The sequence below is a fragment of the Juglans regia genome, chromosome 13 (genome assembly GCF_001411555.2).
Source record: "Juglans regia cultivar Chandler chromosome 13, Walnut 2.0, whole genome shotgun sequence".
In the NCBI taxonomy this organism is placed as follows: Eukaryota; Viridiplantae; Streptophyta; class Magnoliopsida; order Fagales; family Juglandaceae; genus Juglans; species Juglans regia.
The window spans coordinates 3,576,374-3,599,656 of NC_049913.1; the positions used below are offsets into that span (position 1 = coordinate 3,576,374).

Below are 23,283 nucleotides of genomic sequence, written 5' to 3' on the forward strand. Positions count from 1 at the left end.
ATTTATTATGAGATTCCAATGCTGTCTTTGGCATCTGGCACATAAAACATAAACAAAGGAAGAAATAAAGAAGTAAATTAAAGGAAAAAAGAAAAGAGTTTAGTTTGGCGTGTGGCTCATGAATTGTGTCTAGTTTTACTATTAAGTAGGTGGATGAATATATCGAGACATATATATATATATATATAGAGAGAGAGAGAGAGAGAGATTGTCAGCACATGATGAGGAAGTAGTGATCACTAATTACATATAAATAAACTAATTAATGGTATCTTTCACCGTATGACAACCTGAGATATATACTTTCTGAGAGGGTACTGATGAAGGATCGTAGTACTCTTTAAAGTATTCTTAATCAACATTGATTGGTCCGACTTTTTTTATTTTATATGGAAAACTAGAGAGACCACGCGGCCTACTCGATCCATATTAATCTTGTATTTTCATATCATATATATGTGGCTATATATATATATATATATATTTAAATTATATATGTGAAATTAAGCAAATATATTTATTTTATGCACAACATACAGTGTAATTTGCGACTGCACACAACAAGCTGCTTAGTAGCAAATTACTTGGATTATCTCTCTACTCTGTATTCATTCAAGGGGCAAGGAGAATGATCTGTGCATGCCGTACGAAGCAGAAGAAGATCAAAGAGGTAGTACTGCAGCGGCCAGTACTGTACAGCATGAAAAGGCATTTGCATGGTGATAATATATATATATATATATATATAATATATATATATATATAAATGATAATATATATATATATAACAGTCATGGGATCGAATAACCGCAGGCTTTTTTTTTATAATGGAAGAGAATTATATATATCAAGCAATATTCAATTTGAAAATGAATTTCACATTTTTTTCAGTTTCATAAATTTCGCAAAATATGGATCGGAACTATTTCTTCATTTTATGATTAATTCACTTTTGATATTTGACTGTATCCTTTAGAATTCTTATCATACTTATTAAATGACTACTATTATCGGCATCCAAAAATATTATTACTGTCTGAAACTTGTTCAAATTTGAATTTGTTTTAATTTTAGGATTAGATCAGAATTGAACTGAACCAGTTTTGTGATGGGCCAACACGCTCTTTAACCACACGCAAAAGTTTAAACGATAGAAAGATATAGATTTTATTATTTAATTTATATCTTAATACTCTCATTTACGTGTGGGTCAAACTCTTCTTAATTAATGAATGAATCCAACACGCGGAATACTAGTTAATTAATTGGGATAGAGTATAGAGTTAGAATTCAAACTCAGACCTCTACTCTTTTACTATGTAAAATTTAATTTATATCTTAACACATAGTAAAACTAATTTTGCAGTTATTGATTTAAATAATTTTATCCTTCAATTCAAGCAACCCATTATTATTCATTCCAATTACATGTAGAAAACTGATCAACACATAAATAGAGGGTATCTCTTCCCCTTACATAACTCCACAACTGAGGTGATTTGGGAGATCATGGAGTTTGGCCACAAGTACAGGTCATGAATGGTGTCTATATATTTAGATGTTAAGACATTTTATTGACCAAATTGTCTCAACTGACACCTTCAGTACTACATCCACTTAGAAAACACACGACTTGGACATTTACTACGTTAAAAGCTGAATCGAAAGTACGAGGAAATTAAGGAATCGAAGATCGAAGGAGAAAGCTGGCAAAGCCAAGAAATGATCACATTTGCAGTCCATTAATGGAGCCAATCAATCTGGTGAGCCCAAACGTGATGGCCATTGCCATCCAGCCTCCAAACAGCACCCTGGCACAAGACTTCACCATGGGAGTCCTCCCAAACGCTGCTCCTACAGCTCCAAAAAAAATCAGAGCCAAGCTAGCCACTATTACCACCACAGCCAACCTCACTTTATGCACCCTTATGAATGCAGCCGCCAGTAGTGGTAGCACTGCCCCTACTGAAAATGCAAGTGCTGATGCAAAAGCAGCCTGCATCGGATTTGGGAGCTGCTCTCTCTCACCGGCAACTTGCTGATTCCTTGTCTTCTCTCTCTTTATCTGTGCTATCTCTATGTCTCTCTGAGTGTACACAGACACGAACTCCCCTATTGCCATGCTGCACGCCCCTGCAAATAACCCTGCACAACCTGCAAGGAGCATGGGTTTGATCTCTTCTTTAACAGACCCAACACCCATCATTAATGATGCTACAGAAACCAGCCCATCATTGGCTCCCAATACAGCAGCTCGAAGCCACTGTGCCCTTTGAAAATAGTCAACATCGTTATCGTCAACCTCCCGGCGCAATCGTTTCGGCACCGCATCATCACCCACGTGAATCGAGAGTTGGTTCTGAGTTCCAGGAGCAGCCATGAGGAAAAGGAAGAAAATTGGCAATTATAATATTATATACCAGAAAGGTAGATCAATATGATCAGTCGATTATAGTACTTGTGGAGAGCACAAGCCTCTTTGCAGTGTATTTATAGAGAGAGGATCTCCAACTAAAGCTGACGCTGACGGATTTTAGTGGCAGAAGAAACGAAAAGGGAGTCAGGTGGAAGACATGCTCCAAAAGGTTATTATATTCAACGTATTATTTTTAAAAGCAAAACTGATATGCAGGTTTCGTATACGATTGGACAATGAAACACTCGCGAAGATGGATGCTGAATAGGTCGGCACTTGAAGATCAGAAAGAAAGACAATGGGAAAACATTTTCTTAAAGCTGGAATTAAATTGAAGGGAGTGTGCACTCCACATTAATATTAAAGATGTATATATTTTCCACTACACGTACGGGAAGATATATCACTAGTAATATATAGTACTTAATTGGAAGGAGTGTGGAGTCCATGCGAAAGCCACGGGCTCGACCCTTCCTGTACTAATTAATGGAAGAAAGTGGTATTTTATTTCAAGCTTTGTCCTTTAATAATATGCATTAATATAATACTACTCCTTTAGCTAGCCATTTCCGCTCCTCGATCACTCAAGGTACCAGCAGCGCTTGAAACTGCATGGTAGCTAGCTAGTTTTGTACCGATCAGGCAGATGATCAGGTCAATATTCTTCCTAAATGAGAAGACAATCATGTATATATAGGAGAAAACAGGGCAAACTGCAAATAATTACAACGTTTAAACTCACATAAAGACATAAAAAAAACTGCAAACACTAGGGCTAGCTTGGTCCTCTTTTCGAAAAACAAATTTAGGCGTCCAAAAACCTAATTAACGAGATGCCCAGACCTGTAAAGACGTTTTTTTTTTTCTGTGACTAAAATAAGTAGAACTTCTTACACTTTTGAAGTCATTAATTAGCCATTCAAGTATAAATTAAAGAGGATTTAAATACCAGATTATTCAACAAATCAAGTGACATTGCATTAATTACTTATAAGATTATGCAGACAGCTAGAATTTGTCTTCATAACTTCTGTGACTACGTATAGAAAGATCTTTCATGGGAGGAAAAAAAAAAAAACTGTGCAGGATGGGGTAGTTTGTACGCATTAGAAGAAAAATAAGTATTTGTGACGAATCATTCGTGACAATAATAATTATTTACGACGAAAATAGAATACTTTTGATTGAAAATAACTGATCACAAATAAGAAATTTTCTTATAAAATTCATGACAGACCATTTATCTTCCTTCATTTTAACCATCCATGCTTATGCTAACATACACCAACAAATGAGAATAATTGTATTTTTCATTTTCTGCCATCCTTTTCGACTCAGTTAATTTTAAGAGAAAAGTGTACATTACGTCGGTATATAAATTAATTTACATGAAAGTTTATATATTGATGTGATTCAACATGATCTATCAGATCTACTTCACAATAAAATGAAATTTAAAGAATTTAAAATTTTAAAAAGAAAAAAACTTAATTTACAATTTGAGATCTCGTTTAAGTTATGCTAGTATGTAAATATTTATGTAAAATTTCTGTATAGACTAAATATTTATCTCATTATAATCATTTATCAAGTCAAGTCAAGTTATTTATATATATTTAGATCTATACGTGAAAAACGACGAGTCAGTAGAACAATTAATTAAAATTTCTCTAAATTATTTGTACGTTAACTTTAAGAATCTTCTCGTTCCTGATAATGCGAGGTTTGTCAAATTCTCATTCACCACTTTAATTAGGTTCTCTTATAATTAAATGTTGTGGCTAGCTAGTCGCGCTTACACAATGAAATGTCAAAGGCCACTGCTGCCATAGCCGTCCACGTACGTCAATAAATTTATTTGTTTTAAACCATAATCAGATCATGCCTTTATAATTCCATTCCAAGCCTTCATTTTTTAAAGAAATAGTAGAAATTACAAGCTGTTTGATTCAAAGTAAAACACTAAAGACCGGTGATTACCTCAATAAAGAAACTCCTTCTGCCAATAAACCACCAAAAACTTAAGACTTTTACGAGCATTGAACTATTGAAAGATAACGATAATAATCAGTTATGGATGATGGATCAACTCCAAAAGTCAAACTGACATCTGCTTTCCCAGGCCAACTTGCTTAATTTTTGGCTACTGCACGTACGTCGATCTTTACACCATAAATATCATTGCGATAAAGGGAAAATCTAACTTCTTGATTTTTAGCAGCAAAAGGAGAGGGCCTGGAAGTCGAGGGTTTTGATCCCTTTGCGCTAGCTTTTATTTTTTGCTTGTTCGCTTGCAGGACAGCACAGCAAAAAGCCGGCGTGGTTTCGATATTGAAACAATGTCGTCGTCGTCTTCGTCGAAGATGATCACCCTGATAAGCTCCGACGGCGAGACCTTCGAGGTCAGCGAGGCCGTGGCTCTCGAGTCCCAGACAATTAAGAACGTGATCGAGGACACTTGCACAGACGACGGCATGCATCCCGCTCCCCAAAGTGACGAGCCAGATCTTGGCCACGGTCCTCGAGTACTGCAAGAAGCACGTCGAGCCCGCCATCTCCGACGATGATCTCAAGGACTGGGACGCCGAGTTCGTCTAGGTTGACCAGGCCACTCTATTCGGTCTCATCATGGCTGCAGACTACTTGAACATCAAGAGCCTTCTGGAGCTGACATGCCAAACAGTGGCAGACGTGTTCAAGGGAAAGACCCCAGAGGAGATCCGCAAGACCTTTAACATCAAGAATGACTATTCCCCAGAGGAAGAAGAAGAGGTTCGTCAGGAGAACCGGTGGGCATTTGACTGATGTCATAATGGGTAACAATTTGAAGTGGGATTTAGAAACAATTTACAAACAACAACGTGGTTTAAGGTTTACCGTTTGAGTTTATAGGTAGTTATTCTGGCTCTATCTTTCCTCAAATTTAAATCGAATTTAAATCTAACGTTGTTACCAAAGCACTTCTCTCGATATTCTATTAAATTTAAACTTCCACATGTTGTTCTTGCGCCCCATCATTTTGGGTTTGTAGCCAATAAGTATATCTCCAATTTTCCTCAAGGTTGAAAGTTGACATGGTGTTTGCTGTCTCCCTCGTCAAGAAATGAGAAATGCAGACACGTCCGTGTTTTTAAACATATACGTTTGGGAAGTGTGGGTAGTTGAGAACTCATATTATGTGAATAGTAGAAAAAAAAAAAAGTAATGAAAAAGAAATAATATTATATTAAATAGTAATAAATAATAAAAAAAATAGATAAAAATAATAATAAAATATTCCGCAAGTACCTGAAGAAGAGTTTTTCTTTTCTTAATTAAAACAACTCTGAAATATTCTTTGAAGATGGATTGCTGAATAGGACAACATTTGGAGGATAAAAAAAAAAAAGTAAAGGAAAGATTACCATCGACAACACATATGACATAAGCGAGAATGCTGAGAATGTGCAAACCACACGACTGGAAATATAAAATAGATAGTAGTGGCATATTCAATGGAGTGCGATATCCACACGAAAGCCACCGCCTCGCCTCGGAGCGAACCCAGATATAGTGCTTTTCCAATCAAATATACTACTAATCAAATTGAGTGAGTGTGCATTCCACACGAAAGCCGGCCACTGTTTCCTCCTTACTTTGATAAGGAACAAAGCCTGTACTTTCGGCATCTTTTCAACACTTAGGTAATCACTTCAAACGTTTTTGGAATTTCTGAGGTGCTTTCGATTGGATTCTTTCTAAAGGATTTGTCGGTTTGGATTGAGAGATTGGTTAAGATCATTACTATTTATCTACTCATTTCATTAGTATTCACTATCATTCATAAATTTTAATTCACAAATTTTACTACTATTCACAAACCATCTCAACTCATATCATCTCTCAATCAAAACATGATCTTTAAATATGCATATATATATTTATATATATATATATATATATATTCTTAAAGGAATCGTTTTATTCGATAGCATCATTTTTTTACCTAACACGATGCACTAGTCTTGTGTAGGAGATGTCTTAAAACATATATAGCATCGTTTTTTTACCTAACACTATGCACTAGTCATGTGTAGGAGATGTTTCTTAAAATATATATTGATGGGAATCAAAATAGATCTAGTTTTAAAGATCATTTGTAATTTCCAGATAAACTAAGAAGATCAAGGAGACAATGTAAGGATTAATGCAATCCACTTGTGATGAATTTAGCAAGAGCCTAACATTCAAGATGGAGCTTGAAGGATGAAGATCCAATTTTGATTCATTTGATCAGCTATGAAAAAGGACAACGACAAAACTTAAAGGCTTTGAGCTCTTGAAAAGTTTCAACTTATTTAATTCATTTAAAAAACTTATTTTATTAGTTTAAAATAATTGAGTTTATTATGAGAATCACTTAAGGGGACCTATGCAAGGACATGTTGGGAAAGTTATTATTTTATTGAACTAGGGTTAGGGTTACTGTAGCCGAGTTACTGTAGCGCCACACTGTAGTCGCGGCACTGTTCATCCAGGGGCACTTTTGGAAGATGGAGATTTATTTTGGTTAGGGTTTCATTAGGTTTTACTTTAAATACTCTATGTAATCTCATTTTAATCAGTTTATGAAATTTGATGAATTTATTCATTATGAGTTGAGTTTTACTCCTCTTGTTCTTAATTGAACTTTTGAACTTATTAAAGGTAAATCACAACATTTGTGGCGTTCCTCCTTTGCAATATAGGTTCTTGGGACAGGTTCTTCAACGGGTCTAGATTTTAATATAATCTAGGTTCTTGAAACGAGTTCTCATTGAGTCTAGGTTCTCCATCTATTGACTTGATTTTGGCTTTCTTGGGGAGTTTTCAAATTGATTTTGGGTTTAAGGGATTCCATTCCCGCAGGTTCATATCATTTGGTATTCAGAGTAAGGTTTCCAATCAGGTCTCATTCTATCTTTTATTTCTTACATATTTAATTCTATGACTTCATTGTTCTAGGATTGATTACAAAAAAAAAATAGTGGTGGCTGGCAGATTTCTTCACTATTGTTAGGGTTGCTGAAATTCATTGTTCTAGAGTTTGTGTTGGCTGAAATCTCTTGTTCTAGGGGCTGCCGTATATCACTTGCCCTAGGATTTTTGAGTTATCGTTAGGGTTTTCTCAACTATTTATCCTTGATTGTGATCAAATTAGTTGGTTAAAAGAAAAGAAAAAAAAAAAGAAAGGAAAAAAAATCGTAAAAAAAAAAAAATCCGAGATTTTTTCTTGAGCCTTATCATCAAAGGAGGTGCATGCATTATTATAGTTGGTATCTTATCTTGTAGTTATTGTTTCATTCGTATAATTTTATTGATTCACGTGCCGGTTTTTTTTTTCATTCATTTTGTATTTCTCTTGTTCTTATTTATTGGACCTAATTACTAGTTAGAATAAAACAATGTTGCTTTGTCTCGATTGAGTCAATTAGTTCTTAAAGAACTTGAGTTGGAAAACTCTTGAGGTAAAAGGCAAGAGAGTGTGAGACTATTATCGGAAAAAAATCAATTAAGAGTAAAACACGAATGGAGTGTCATTATTTGAGTGTAAATACGTAAGGAGTGTATGAGGTTTACTTTTTTTTGCCACTAACATTCTTTTGTGTAGCACCTAATAATGTCTCATTGGAGTAACGCATCACCAAGTGGGAGAGCAGATAACTTATCATTTGTGTTGTAAGTCATGCAACAACAGTTTGAGCAGTTGAGTTTTGTGTTGGGTGAAGTAAGAGATAGGACGGATCATCAAGAAGCAGAGATTAGAAATCTGCAAGGTGAGAGAAATAGGAGGCGACGTGATCCTAGAATTAAGAACAGGTATGAGAATGGAGAGTTTGGTGAGGATGAGAAGGGCCTAACATCTGAAGTTGGATTGAGTGGACATAGAGAGGTTAGGGGTGGAAGATGACTTAAGGCAAACTCAGGAGGTCGAGATGGAGTAGATAAGAACCTTGGGAGCATCAAAATGAAAATACCATCATTCCAAGATAGAACTGACCCTGAAGTTTATTTAGAGTGGGAGAAAAAAATAGAGTTGGTATTTTACTGTCATAATTACTCTAAGGAGGAGAAGGTGAAGTTAGCTGTAATTGACTTCACTGATTATGTGATTGTTTGGTGGGATTAATTAGTAACCAATAGGAGGAGGAATCTTGAGAGGACTGTAGAAACATGGAGAGAGTTGAAAGCTATCATGAGGCGGAGATTTGTACATAACCACTACAATAGAGACCTCTACCAAAAACTACAAAATCTTACACAGGGGTCTGAAGTGTGGAGGATTACCATAAGGAGATGGAGGTGGCTATTATTCGGGCTAATGTAGTGGAGGATCGGGAGGCCACGATGACAGGATTTTTGAGTGGGTTGAATAGGGAGATAGCCAATGTAATTGAGTTGTAACATTATGTGGAGGTAGAGGATATGGTGCACATGGCTATGAAGGTGGAGAGGCAGCTAAAAAGAAAGGGTACATCAAGGTATACTTTGGTTTCAAGTACTACTTGGAAATCAAAGTGGGACAAAAATGATCAAGCTGTAACAAATGGAGAAGACAGAACCACATAAGGGAAAAGATTTGGGTGAGGCTAAAACCTCAAGAAAAATAGAGAATGAGTTGAAAAACAATTGTAAGGCCGAGAGTTTAAAAAAATAGAAGAGTGAAAAAAAACAGAGAGTGAAAAGAATAAAGAGAGTGAGAGGAAAAAAGAGAATGAGGCCGAAACATCAAAAGAAAGAGAGAGAAAAAGAAAATATAGAGGTGGTTGAGAATCAAGAAAAAAGAGTGAAGTCACAAGAGAAAAAAGAAAGAGATTGCAGAGAGAAATAGAAAGACAAGTGAGTTTTTATGCTAAGGCAAGTTTTTATACTAACGAATTTAACGACTATTTGCCTAGTGTTGTTGTTTCTTTCTACAAGGATATGAGGTCGTGATTTCTAGCAGTGTGTTTAGTGGATTTTCACCTATTAGAGAGATAGAGCCCTACATTAATTTTGTGACAGGTGCAACAATTCCTAACCGTCCTTTCTTTGAAGAACATGAGTCATTGACACACTTGAAAGGACAATGTAAGTTGTTAACTAGAATGCATGCTAAGTGGGAGGACTGTATTGAGACTTTTCCTTATGTAATCAAATACACATAAGGTAAAAATTTTGTGATTGATGCTTTAGCAAGAAGGTATGTTCTTGTCATCATTTTATATGCAAAATTATTGAGACTTGAATATGATATGAAATTGTATGTTAATGATGATAGCTTGCCTAGTGTGCATGGAGTATGTGAGAAAGTATCGTTTGGTCAGTTTTATAAACTAGATTGGTATTTGTTAAAAGAGAATAATCTTTGTGAGCTTACTTGTCTTATGTGTGAGTTGCTTGTGCATGGATTTGGTTTGATGGATCATTTTTGTGTAAGGAAAGATTTAGGTGTGTTTCATGAACGTTTGTGAGAATATCATTTGCCTTTCAATGACGTGTTGTATGAACGTTTGTGGAAGTATCAATTGTCATTTATTGATGTGTTGCATGAATGTTGGTGGGAGTATCATTTGTCATTCATTGAAGCGTTGCATGAACGTTTGTGGAAGTATCATTTGTCATTTATTAACATGTTGCATAAATGTTTGTGGGAGTATTGTTTGCCATTCATTGAGTTTGCATATAATTGTAGTGGTCATTTTGGTGTAAGAAAAGTTTTAGATGTGTTTTATGAACGTTTGTGGGAGTACCACTTGCTATACTTTGACTTGTTGCATGAACATTTGCGGGAGTATCATTTGCGTTTCATTGAATTTGCATATAATTGAAGTAGTCATTCTGATATCAAGAAAACTTTAGACATTTTGTATGAATATTTATGTTGGTCTAAGATGAAGAGAGATGTCAATCACATTTGTGGCAGGTGCATTACATGTAAAAAGGTCAAATTTAAGCTTTTGTCACATGGGTTGTATACATCCTTACCTGTTCCTAGTGAGTCATGGGTAGACATATCTATGAACTTTGTTTGGGGGTTGCCTAGGAAAGAAAGGAGTATAGATTCTATTTTTATAGTTGTGGATAGATTTATAGAGTTTGCATATAATAGGACCATGCATACTACCACTTTATATTCTCATTTTAAAATTATTTATAGACTTAATCAATTTATTCCTTTAAATTTAACACCTTTATCTGTTGATGACAGGAGCAGCTTGGATGGTCTTTTCTAAATTCTTGAACAAATTAATGAAAATGCATATCTAATGGATATTCTAGGTAAGTATCCTGTTTCTACTATTTTCAATGTTACTAACCATTTTCCCTTTGATCCAAGTGGAGATTCGAGATCGAATCCTTTTGATGAGAGGGGGAATGATGGGAACCAAGATGGACCTAATCTTAAAAATCATTTGCAACTTCCAGATGGGCCAAGAAGATCAATGAGACAATGCAAGAATTGATACAATCCACTTGGGACGAGTTTAGCAATAGCCCAACATTCAAGATGGGGCTTGAAGGATGAAGAACCAATTTTGATTCATTTGATCAGCTATGAAAGAGGACAACGACAAGACTTAAAGACTTTGGGCTCTTGAAGGGTTTCAATTTATTTAATTCATTTAAAAAACTTATTTTATTAGTTTAAAATAATTGAGTTTATTATGAGAAGCACTTAAGAGGGCCTATGCAAAGACATGTTGGAAAAGTTATTATTTTATTGAACTAGAGTTAAGGTTACTGTAACCGAGTTACTGTAGTCGCGGCACTGTTCATCCAAGGGCACTTTTGGAAGATGGAGATTAATTTTGGCTAGAGTTTCATTAGATTTTGTTTTAAATACTCTATGTAGCCTCATTTTAATCAGTTTATGAAATTTGATAAATTTATTCATTGCCTATGCAAAGGCATGTTGGGAAAGTTATTATTTTATTGAACTAGGGTTAGGGTTACTATAGTCGCGGCACTGTTCATCCAGAGGCACTTTTGGAAGATGGAGATTTATTTTGACTAGAGTTTCATTAGATTTTACTTTAAATACTCTATGTAGCCTCATTTTAATCAGTTTATGAAATTTGATGAATTTATTCATTGTGAATTGAATTTTACTCCTCTTGTTCTTAATTAAACTTTTTAACTTATTAAAGGTAAATCACAACTTTTGTGACGTTCCTCTTTTACAATCTGGGTTCTTAAGACGGGTTCTTTAACGGATCTAGATTTTAATATAATTTAGGTTCTTGAAATCAGTTCTCATCGAATTTAGGTTCTCCATCCATTGACTTGACTTTAATTTTTTTGAAGAGTTTTCAAATTAATTTTAGATTTAAGGGATTCCATTCCCACGGGTTCATATCATATATGATTGAATTTTATATATATATATGATTGGGATTGAATATAAATGAAAGGAGCTTTATGCCCACTAAAACCTCATGCTTCAATGATGCTGTTTCGGGAGAATCCTGATGAAATGAACGTAATGCAGATTCACGAGCAAGACCCCATGCCTCCAACATTTGCTAGCGTTCTTCATCAACTATCTGCGCTAGCCGTTTTGCTCTTCCTATTAGTTTCCTGTTTGTAAAGAAAAGGGGACAGCCATCCTCATAAACATGTATGACACGTATGCACTTGAATCTCTTAACTCTATATATCACTGGCCCAAGTTCAACCAGATGATGACTTATATTTTTTTCTATCAGAAATATAAATAAATAAATAAAAGAATATAGTTAGCCCAAATGACTCTCCAAATAAACGATCAGGAAACAACTTGAGATATAAAAAGAAGAGAAAAAAACAATCTGATAAATAGTAGCATCATCTAAAATGAGTAATGCTACTCATCATCCTCATCATCATCTCATGATGTGATATTAAATAATTAGAAACTATTTATTATGTTTCACTTGTGGATCTATCATTTAATACCACATCAAAAAATGTTGAGAAAATGATGATAAAAAGGATAATAAATAAATTTTTCCCATCTAAAATATACAAAAATTGGTGTGTACACGGAAGCAATTGGCTGTTCACTATAATGATGAAAAGAAAGCAAAGAAAAGATATTAGCTAACCATATCAGCTTACTGATTTAAGTTTAGTTGTAGTCTGGGTGTGCACCTTAAATTTGAGTAGCTGGAGTATCGTAATCCAGGAACATGACCACAAACCCATTATGGTGTATCAATAACATGCCTCTTAGCCCCTGTAAGGCCCACTCACTATTCAGAAAATTTCGATTAACCTGCAAATGTCAATTTGGACAGAATTAGCTGAACAGAAAAAAGAGAAGTCTCAGCTGTTACGCTTTCATGAATTCTAAAGCCTCAAGAGTGACTTGGGCTAGTTTAGAAATAGATCTAATCTCAAAATTCTCATCTCATTTCATCTCATCTCCTTTCCAAACATAATTCGAATACAAATATTTTCAAATTAATCATTACAACTTTTTCAAACTTTCAAACAAAAAATATATAATCTCCGATCTGGTCAGTATTATAATCTGCCGCAATCTAAACAATAAATTATTTGCCAGTCCAAGCCCGAAGAAGCATTTGCATAACCATGCTCCAGATCAGAAAATATCAGACCCTTTTACTTTTTGCAAGTACAGATTAAAATTACACAAAAACGAAACATTATGGTTTTGAATTGCTTGATGAGAAACTCCAGATAAATCAGAGGAATGGACAATCCAATGCATCCATTAGAATTAGATCCATATCAGCGGACTTCAAAATTTGTTTTGATATAAACCTGTTGAAGACTAAGTTAATGATCTAGTAGCTTCATAAGTTGTCAAATATCCTCTTCAAAATGCCAAAATTATAGGAGAGAAGAAAAAAGGTGATTCGGGGAAGCCAGTCTCACTGATGACTACAACAGAAAAAAGAAATTTTAAAGAAAAAACAGAGAGGAGCTATAGATGAAAGAATCAAAGAAGTATACTTCACTATGCATATATACAGGGTCAATGAGAAAATGTCATTTACCGTATGGAAGAGAGATTAAATGGCAAAAGAAAAACGAAAGATTCAGAAACCAAAAGTAAACAAGAGACAACTGAGCTTCCGGTTCTCCTGACTTCTCAGCAGACCGACCTAGGAGCTTCCATTTTTTCGCCACTAAACCGTATGCCTGAAAACAAGTGCTAGCAAAATCTTCAAACCCACTCGTAGGTAGCCCAAGTGGTAAGGGTGAACTTGTGTGCATGAGCCCTATGTCACTGGTTCGATTCCCCCTGGGATCAAACTACGTTTGAAGTGGGAGGCCATGACGGTGGGTTGCTATACTAGTCTCTCCGGGGGTTTAGGTTCCATGGGTGAGTCCTAAGGGCTCTGCCATGGGGTGGTTCCCCCGTCATAATTAAAAAAAATTAAAAAACTTCAAACCTCCGCATATATCATACAGGCAAATAAAGTACTCAATTCTTAATTGGAATTCAATTTATATGATACAAATAACTTCAATACGGATGCTCAATGTGACTAAGACATAAGAAAACATTAATTAAATATTACAGCTTTTGAAGTTGCATACTGAAGAAAAAAAAATCCCCTTTTCACTTGTGCTAGAGAAAATACAAGTAAATAACCAACCATCTCCTGTATGAAAGTGTATTAGGATGACCAAACTTTCAGTTCCTTGTACAAGTCTCTTCAAATTCCAATTTCATACGGTGTGACAACCAAGAGAAATCAGGCCACTCCACGATGTGAGTTCTCAAATATCAGCTCTTCAATTCCACGACACTCTCTCTCTCTCTCTCTCTCTCTCTCTATATATATATATATATATATATTTGATAAGTATACAAAAAAAAAATCTTAATAAATTTCATGGCCGTCCTGTATTATTAACAACATAAAATTTGAGACAAAAAAGCCTCTCATGCAATCAGAAGTTCAGAGGGACTGCAGAGCAAGAATCCAATAGGGCAGAAAGAATTCAGCTGTACAAACAACATGAGAAAACCAAGCCGTACAACCTATAGTAAAATTCTATATCAATTTCTATAGGAAACCAAAAAGACGTTTGTCTTATGGATACATTTTTTTTTTATAAATATTGTCTTATGGATACATCATTGCTTACTTACTATTTACAAATCTTTAGTACATGATTCCTTTATTTGTTGTTCACTATTTTTATATATCACAAAATGTTTCATATACGATTCCAGCAGTCAATATCTCCCTTATAATAGGGTTATGCCTATTATCATCGATAAAATTATTGTTTACTGACCTATCAAAAAACATTTACTGAAAAAAAAAACCAACAGTCAATATCAAGTCACAACAATGGTTACCCAAGAAACAACGAAGAGTCATCCACTAGAAAAGCACCTATACTCGCAAAAGCATGAATGGACATCATGGACTTAAATCAGGTATTCGTTAAGGAAGTAGAGATTTGCTGTATTCTCTCATGAATTGAAACTCTCTTCACTCCACTAAATTGCAACTGCCAAAAAATTTTAGAATTGAAATAAGACAATGACCTTTTATTTATAAGCACGAAATACTACAACAAAGTACTTTCAGCATATTGACGCGTGATATTCATAATTCAACCCACCGTTGGAAGACTGATACAAAGAGGGCCTTCAAAAAATCATGGTAAATCACTATATTCCAAACAAGAGCAACATACTGACCAAGAGTATAGTTACAATATCGTTAAGCACTCATTCTAAATGTCCAAAAAGAAAAAAATTTAAAATTTTTAAAAAAAAAAAAAAAAAACTCAACTCGGTCTCTGGAACATCACAAGCAACAAAATTTTTGTTTTTTTTATTTTGATTAGTCACAAGCAACAGAAAATACATCCTACAGAGATTGTCAGAACAACATGCAACAAAGAAATTGATCGCTAGGGTAAACAATGCTACATCCGTGTCCTATAAGTCCATTAACAAGCCAGGGAAACATGTGTGGCTAATTACAATGGAAGCACATTTAGGATTTTAAACTAAAAACCAAACAGTGCTATTTGAGGGGGGGGTACGGTGTTTTCTCCTACCTATTGACTTCCGGACGGACCTCGAAATGATCTATTCCCACAACCAGAAGCTTGAAGAAGAACAGCACAGCACAGCACAGCACTGAAATGTAGTGGAGATTGTCCTTGACTAGGAGCAACTTATAAGTAGAGTCCAGCAGCCCAGGATTGATTAACCATCACAAGAGATTGCTTTTGATTTCCGGTTTCTCCTACAATACTTTAACGGATATCTATCAGGCTCTCCGTTGTATCGTTTATCCTTGGGCATGGTCAGTTTGTGTTGTTGATGAGAAGATCGGTTTGCAGAGTCCATACTATTATCATCTCCATTTGAGTTTGAAACCTTAATGGAACAGCTCCCCTCTCCCTCCATTCGCACACCCAGAATCCCAAACTCAGAGTCACACCTCATTTGGCATTCACCATCCTTGACACCACTCGTCTCAATCTTTCCAACTGACTTTAGACAATTGACATTCATGGAAGAACCACCGTCCAAAGACCCGGCACATACCACAGGTTCCAAAACACTTCTATCAGGTTCAAGCTTCCCACAAACACCAGGATACCCCGAGCGTGACCCTCCAACCAACGAATCACCTTTGTTCTCCCACAAGTTCCTTGAAATCCTAGGCGAGCTATTCATCGCCCGGTGCAACTGAAACGCCAGTTCTGCATCATCAACATTCTGCACCTTCTCCCCATTCTCATCTCTACTGGCGACAAAATCCAGAGCATTAGTCGCCAACTCTCCCGCTCTCCTCGCCACTACTGCTTTCCTCACGGCCTCCACTCTGGCCTTAGCAGCCTCTTCAATCTTCTTCTTAGCCACGCTATTTGCATTTTCCGCCACATCTTTCAACGACTTCGCACCGTCCAAAATCCTAGAATCTCTCGCTTTACCACCACTCCTGTCCCTCCTCCTAATCTTCCTACCCCCCAAAAGCGCTCTGGACAAAGCTATCGGCTTGGGCACCCAACAGTCCACACAAACCGAAAACTCCTCGCCGGAACACGAATACGACCACGGCGCCACGCTTCGATATTTTTTAAAACAATCTCTATGAACGCGTCGGTTGCATTCGCCGCAACAGAAACACTCGGCAGCCAAGGTTTCTTGGAAACAATAGGAGCAAATTTCGGAGGATTCCACGCGGACCGCACATTTCTTGCAAAGAAGAACGATGCGCCATTCGCTGTATAGGGTTTGGAGTCTTTGCTTACCATTACCGGTGTCGGTTCTGAAGCCACAGGCGTGGCACTGGGACAGATTGGGTAGGTCCCTGGTTTTCTTTAGGGCCGGGTGAGGGTGATCGGAGATCGTGGGGCTTCGGCTTCTGCTTCGACTTCTGCTTCTGCTTCGGCAAGGGGCCGGGGCGTTGTTTGGCTTGGGGGAGCCAGAGAGGAGGCGCTTGCGGGGAGAGAGAGCAAAAGAAGAAGAGGAAGAGGAGGTAGAGGAGGTGGAAGGTTTGTTAATATTGTCGGAGGTTTCTTGATGCTGTTTCCTGATCTTCATTGCGTTGGGAAACCCGAGGATTTTGAGTTGAAGAACAAGTGGGGGGCAATCTTAGGGTTCTACATAGGAGTACATAGGAGAATTGGGGCAGGTTGAGATTTTGGGCCCTTATGATTCCCATAACCTACTGTCTAAATTTCTAATATATGAACAATATATATATATATATATATATATCAGCCTTATAAAAAAAATTGAATTACACCATCTGATTAAATTTTAATAGATAGTAAAGAAAAAGGAAAATGTTGGAGCTCCCGCTGGGGCTCCCGCTGAGAGCTACCGCTGGAGCTCCAGTGTATTTTATTGTGTATTTTTTAATTTTTTTTTATATAGATATTTTTAATAATTTTAAATATTTTTAAAAAATAAAAAAATTTATAATATTATTAAATAATACTTACTTAATCACGAAGTAAAATATAAAATATTTTTTTATAATTTTTTATTTTACTTCGTGATTAAGGAAGTATTTTTTAATAATTTTTTTTTTACTTCTTGATTAAGAAAGTATTTTTAATGATGTTCTAAATTTATTTTATTTTTTACAAAATATTAAAAAAAATTATATAAAAAATAACTTAAAAAAAACACATACAATATATACTACAGCCTCCAACGGGAGCTCCAGCGGGGGCTGTAGCATGATCCAAAAAGCACGCGAGCAGCCAAATGGGATGGCGTACGCAGAAGTCAGAACGCGCATTCTAGTGATTGGGCCCCCCAGTGTCGACTAGCGCCTACTCCTATAAATACAGATTAGAACCAATTTCTTGCATCGCCGCCTCCCTGACGTCTCTCCCAACGTACTCGCTCCTCATTCCCAGCGTTTCCACTAACAGCTCCTAGCAATGGTTAGCGGTGTTGAGGCTTATTTCGGTGATCTTAACAATGAGAATATCGAGCCGCTGCCTGAGGACTTAGATCCGACGGGTTTGATCGAGGAGCATGTGCCTCCGGTTGTGGAAGCTAAGAGTGAAAGAAAAGGACAAGAAAAGGGAGGTTGTGCATGGGAGGAATGTGCACACCATGTGCCTGGCCATCACGGAGCCTGATGCCGACGATGATGTTACTGGAGAGAGGGAGGCTTATATGGCTAGCGTCTCAGCTCGTTATAGGAAGTCACTCATCGAGAGAACCAAGCACCATTTGGGTATTTCACAAACTTGCCCGTTTCGACTTCGCCGACACTATCTTCGTTTGTTTTGACGATGGGTTAAGTTGACGAGAAATTATATTTATATAGTTGTGATATGTAACCGTCGTATAATCTTTTAAAAAAAGTAAATAAATATGAGATCTATATGAAAAGAAATTAATTTTTTAATAGTGAACTCTACTATTTTTTAAAGTGACTGCACAGCATTTACGCATTCCATGACTGTATATAACATTAAGTTGAAATTAAAATTAAAATGATAAGTTGAATAAAATATTATTAAAATTTATTTTTTTAATATTATTTTTATTTTAAAATTTGAAAAAGTTAAATTATTTATTTTATTTTATATAAAAAAATTTAAAAAAATTATAATGATAAGATGAGTTGAGAGGAATTGTAAAAATAATATAGACAGCTTGTTTGGAACCTAAGATGAGACACAAAATTATCATTTTATTTCATCACATCTTATTTTTAAATATAATTTAAATACAAAATTTACAAATTAATCATTATAACCTTTTCAAACTAATTATTACAAATTTTTTAAATTTTTAAATAAAAAATAATTCTCACTTTTTCAAATTTATAAATAAAAATAATATTATAAAACTATATTCTTATAATATTTTAATTTTATAATTTTTTTTATTTAATTTTTTCTTTCTCTTTTTTTTAAATTTAAAAAATATTCAATTTAAATTATCTCACTATTATTAACAAACTATTTTATTATATTCTCATCTAACACTCTAAACCGCCACAAATCTATATATTTCTATACTATATTAGAGCACTCTTATTGGATTAGCTAAAGTTAAAGTACATTTTTTATGAATGTAAGATGAATTTAGCATTTAGCTATTACATTCATATAAATTTCTACATTGGAATAGTCATTTTTTCATTATATGACAATAAAATAATATAAGAAGAATTTAATTTTGACTATTCACATCAAATCTCCACATTGGATTATCTATTTATTCATTATATAGTAATGAGTAATTAATAATTTTAAAAATTTTTTAATTTTTTTAATTATGAATTTATTTTATTTTATAATATTTTACTATTCATAATATTATATATTAATTAGTAATTGTATTCTAATTATATTTTTTCAATTGTCATTTAAAATGGAGAGAGAAATAATTAATATTAAAAGGAGAGAGAAAGAAATAATATAAAAGTGATTTGATGAATGAATAGTGTGTTCCAAATTTAGAAATTAGTTTAGACTTTACTGTAGCTATATTCCAAATATAGCTAATTCAATGTGAGCAATTTTATGACCTAAAAGTTATTTAACTTTTAGCTAATCCAATGAGAATGCTCTTATGCGTGTATTCCTGACCACCAATTGTGAATAGTGGTCGTTTCGGCTGCTTTTGCACCCTTTATCTGGAAAAAGAAATCAATTTCTATATACTGTGCCTGCCTGCACCTGGAATAAGTATGTTTATATTAATCAGTAGTGCGTCCAAGTTGATCGTTGTACCTTCGGGCAACTGTTATTTCAATTGAATAGGTTGGAGAGCGAGGCTGCGGATTCAAAACCATAGGGTGGTTGTGTAAATTGCCAATAAAATAAGAGTAAACATCGACATCTATCCTTTGGATGGTTGACGATTTGGCTTCAAGTTATTTCGTTTTGGTGTGTGGTTATTATCATATCTTGTTTAGACTGCGAACCTGTATATGCATTTTATTTTCATTAAGCAGATTGTTTGCCTATGTAGAGCAGAGGCCGAAAGCTATGTGCTGAGAAAAGATAGAGATATGGAGCAATATATAGTAATTAAATTTGATGCCTTTTTTTTTTATTTGGGGGAGGAGGGTGCCGGGACAATTATATCTACAGTGGTGCTGCAAATTTGATGCCTTATTGATACCTCATTTGCATGCATATCATATTATGCTTCATGTACATAGGATATTTGGAAGTTCTTGTTACTAGAAGTTCATGATAGCTCACAAGTGGTAAAGGTCTTGGTCTTGATGTTATGCTCCCTTCAAGTCTAAGGTTCAAATCCTCTTAGGTGCAGATAATTTATAAGAGTCATCAAATTGTGAGATTTTTCTCTTGAATTACCTAATGTGTATTTGCGGAAAACTCTTTTTTAAGAGCCTATACACACCAGGATTAGTCAGGACTTTAATCTCGAACACCTGATAGCAATTAAAAGAAAAAAAATAATGATGGCATAGATGAAGACTCTTTATGTTGATCTCATTATCTTACTTTTTCTTGTAATTTGGTTACTGCACAACTCCTAAGAACTCTGCACTTCTATTGCATGAGGCAGATGAATTATTCAGGGATGACATGGGTTGTGAATTTGAAAAATAATAAAGAGCGTGAATTGGTCTTTATGTTTTCAACAAGCTCTATTGAGCACATTACTTTTGTTATCATTGATATTTATATTAAGGATGTTAATTTATGAAAATGCCATTGGTATGGTAATGTATGCCAACTCTCTCTCTCTCTCTCTCTCTCTCTCATATTGCTGTGATTGTGCAATGAAATTGTTAATACAGTCAATATCTCTCATCACAAGAATTGCAATTACAGTATATTGCGAATGGTAGTCCGGAAATATCTTTCATATGCAGGGGCAAAAATTCTGACACTCTTCAGTACTGAATGAAAATCTCTAATAGGTTACTCTTATAACTTGGACTTCGATTATGGTGCTCTCGGACAGCTGCAAGAGCCTGCAACACTTTTCCCTTAACAACCTTGGGGATCCATTTATAGAGAGCAACTATGGTGTCCACTCAAGACAATTTGAAGTGGGTGTTTTGGACTGGTTTGCCTGTCTATGGGAACTAGAGAAGAATGAATACTGGGGCTGCATCACTAATTGTGGCACAGAAGGGAATCTTCATGGTATCCTAGCTGGGTTAGCAGGACAAACTTCAGCCTTCTGAGCTTTTATTTTGAGATTGTAAAATCTAAGTTGATGCCCTGAAAAGAATCCAAGCACATTGACTCATGTTGCAGGAGAGAGGTGTTTCCTGATGGGATTTTGTATGCCTCACGTGAGTCGCATTATTCAGTTTTTAAAGCAGCAAGAATGTACAGGATGGAATGCGTAAAGGTGGACACTCATGTCTCAGGTGAGATTGATTGTGAAGATTTCAAAGACAAACTTATTGGTCACAAGGACAAACCAGCCATCATAAATGTTAACATAGGTAATGCTCTCTCTCTCCACAAAATATTTTTTTCCCTGTGGCTTGCTTATGATTTTAAGGTTCACTCTATGAAATGTCACAGGAACAACTGTTAAAGGAGCTGTTGATGATCTTGATCTGGTTATACAGACAGAAACTTGAAGAAGCAGGATTCACACATGACAGGTTCTACATCCACTGTGATGGGGCTTTATTTGGACTCATGATGCCTTTTGTCAAACGTGTAAGTAGCATTCCATGCCTTTCTGACAACTGCAAGCTTCCAGGTTAGAATATTGAAAATGATCATTCTCTCGAACACGGTGCTTATACTAAATAAAAAACAATGCTTATACTGCACAAGTTGGAATTATCTGTGCGATTCAGTATTTATTTGGTGGTCATGTAATGCACGCAAGCACATGATGCTGTCTTTTTTTCATTTTTCCTTCTCTCATTCGCAATCTTTGTTTTCAAGAATGAAATTTCAAAACCATTCTACATTTTCTGCTGTGCCTGTGCTCACTTATATTGTTAATCGTCAGGCCCCAAAAGTTTCTTTCAAGAAGCCTATTGGAAGCGTGAGTGTTTCGGGTCACAAGTTTGTGGGTTACCCAATGCCATGTGGTGTGCAAATCACAAGACTGGAGCACATTAATGCTCTCTCAAGAAATGTGGAGTTCCTTGCTTCTAGGGATGCAACAATTATGGGTAGCCGAAATGGCCATGCTAGCTCCTATCTTCCTGTGGTACACCTTAAACCGGAAAGGATACAGGGGATTCCAGAAAGAAGTTCAGAAATGCCTTAGAAATGCTCACTGCCTAAAAGATCGTTTAAGAGCTGCAGGCATAGGTGCAATGCTGAACGATCTTAGTAGCACTGTTGTATTTGAGCGTCCACAAGATGAGGAATTCGTTCGAATGTGGCAGCTTGCTTGCCAGGGCAACATTGCTCATGTTGTGGTAATGCCCAAGTGTGTGTCAGAAGTTAAGAACACTTTTAAGTAAAATCATCAAGAGTATCTGTCTATATAAAACATAGTTTATTATTTTGGTCATTGTATTTATCAACGGAATTATATTAAATAATTAGGATGATTTGTTTCAGGTAAAATGAAGGAGAAATTCTATTTACAGTCTTCAAGTGGGGACTGCATGTGCAGACATATTATTAAATGAGAAAAAATATCATTTTAAGAGAGATAATTTTATAATTTTAAAAAATTTTAAAGTTAAAATAACCTAGATTTGTATTGCAGTCTCCATTTAAAAACTGTACCTAACATTGCTCAAAATGAAGAGGATTGAATTAATGGGTAAACCATCATGATTTGGAAGAGAACCACCAGTACTAGTACATGGCCCAAGCAATTCTGAAGTACTTACTTTTATTGCTAGTAAATGATCTCTAATTGTGTACTTGTAGTGCCTACCTAGCTAGCTAGCTAGCTACATGCTATTATTAATTTAGAAAAATACTTTAGTCATAAAAATATTATATAAAAATAAATATATCAATTGATTCGCGTGATTTGATATGATGTATCAGATTGTAAAATTATTTTTATTATAAAATAGATCTAATAAATCTCATAAAATTACGTCAATTTATAAATTTATTTTTATTTAATACGATAGTTCTCTACTAAATAATCAATAATACGAGGGTAGGGGGCTAGATCATTGTCCCACCATTTCTCTCATGGGCTTATAATTTAAGATGAGACTAAACGGGCCCGGGGAGTACTAGTAGTTACCATTCATGCTTATTATTATTGTTTGAAAAAATCTACACAATCTTCTATTTTTCACACATCACATATTTTTTAATTTTTATTATTTTTTTCTTTCATCAAATTTTTAATGTATGAATAATGAATAGAAAAATAAAATTATTTTAAAAAGAATAAACTCAAAAAAAAATTTTAAAAAAAATATTAAAAAATTTAAAAATTTAAAAAAAATATAGTGTGTGGAGGTTGGGGAGGT

The 23,283-nt window shown here is 35.1% G+C and overlaps 2 protein-coding genes and 2 pseudogenes across 4 annotated transcripts; 2 read left to right on the top strand and 2 right to left on the bottom strand.

Annotated features, from left to right (window-relative positions):
- Positions 1–1,378: 1,378 nt before the first annotated feature.
- Positions 1,379–2,432, bottom strand: LOC109006993 (vacuolar iron transporter homolog 2-like). The gene has a single exon (XM_018986458.2). It carries the CDS (start codon positions 2,378–2,380, stop codon positions 1,727–1,729), a length of 654 nt encoding a protein of 217 aa, XP_018842003.1. The 5' UTR covers positions 2,381–2,432; the 3' UTR covers positions 1,379–1,726.
- A 2,323-nt stretch (positions 2,433–4,755) lies between these two features.
- On the top strand, positions 4,756–5,221 carry LOC109006992 (annotated as a pseudogene).
- A 6,541-nt stretch (positions 5,222–11,762) lies between these two features.
- Positions 11,763–17,063, bottom strand: LOC109007073. 3 transcript variants are annotated; one of them, XM_018986598.2, is made up of 3 exons: positions 15,452–17,063; positions 12,548–12,671; positions 11,763–11,995 (listed from the first exon to the last, which is right to left on the bottom strand). In XM_018986598.2, the coding sequence occupies exon 1, from the start codon at positions 16,947–16,949 to the stop codon at positions 15,603–15,605; it is 1,347 nt and encodes a 448-aa protein (XP_018842143.2). In that variant the 5' UTR covers positions 16,950–17,063; the 3' UTR covers positions 11,763–11,995; positions 12,548–12,671; positions 15,452–15,602. The 3 variants fall into 3 exon arrangements, with proteins under 3 accessions (XP_018842143.2, XP_035540730.1, XP_018842144.2); XM_035684837.1 differs by lacking the exon at positions 11,763–11,995 and having other exon boundaries at positions 12,389–12,671; XM_018986599.2 differs by lacking the exons at positions 11,763–11,995; positions 12,548–12,671 and adding an exon at positions 14,254–14,893.
- A 683-nt stretch (positions 17,064–17,746) lies between these two features.
- LOC109006980 lies at positions 17,747–22,302 on the top strand (annotated as a pseudogene).
- The last annotated feature ends 981 nt before the right edge of the window (positions 22,303–23,283 follow it).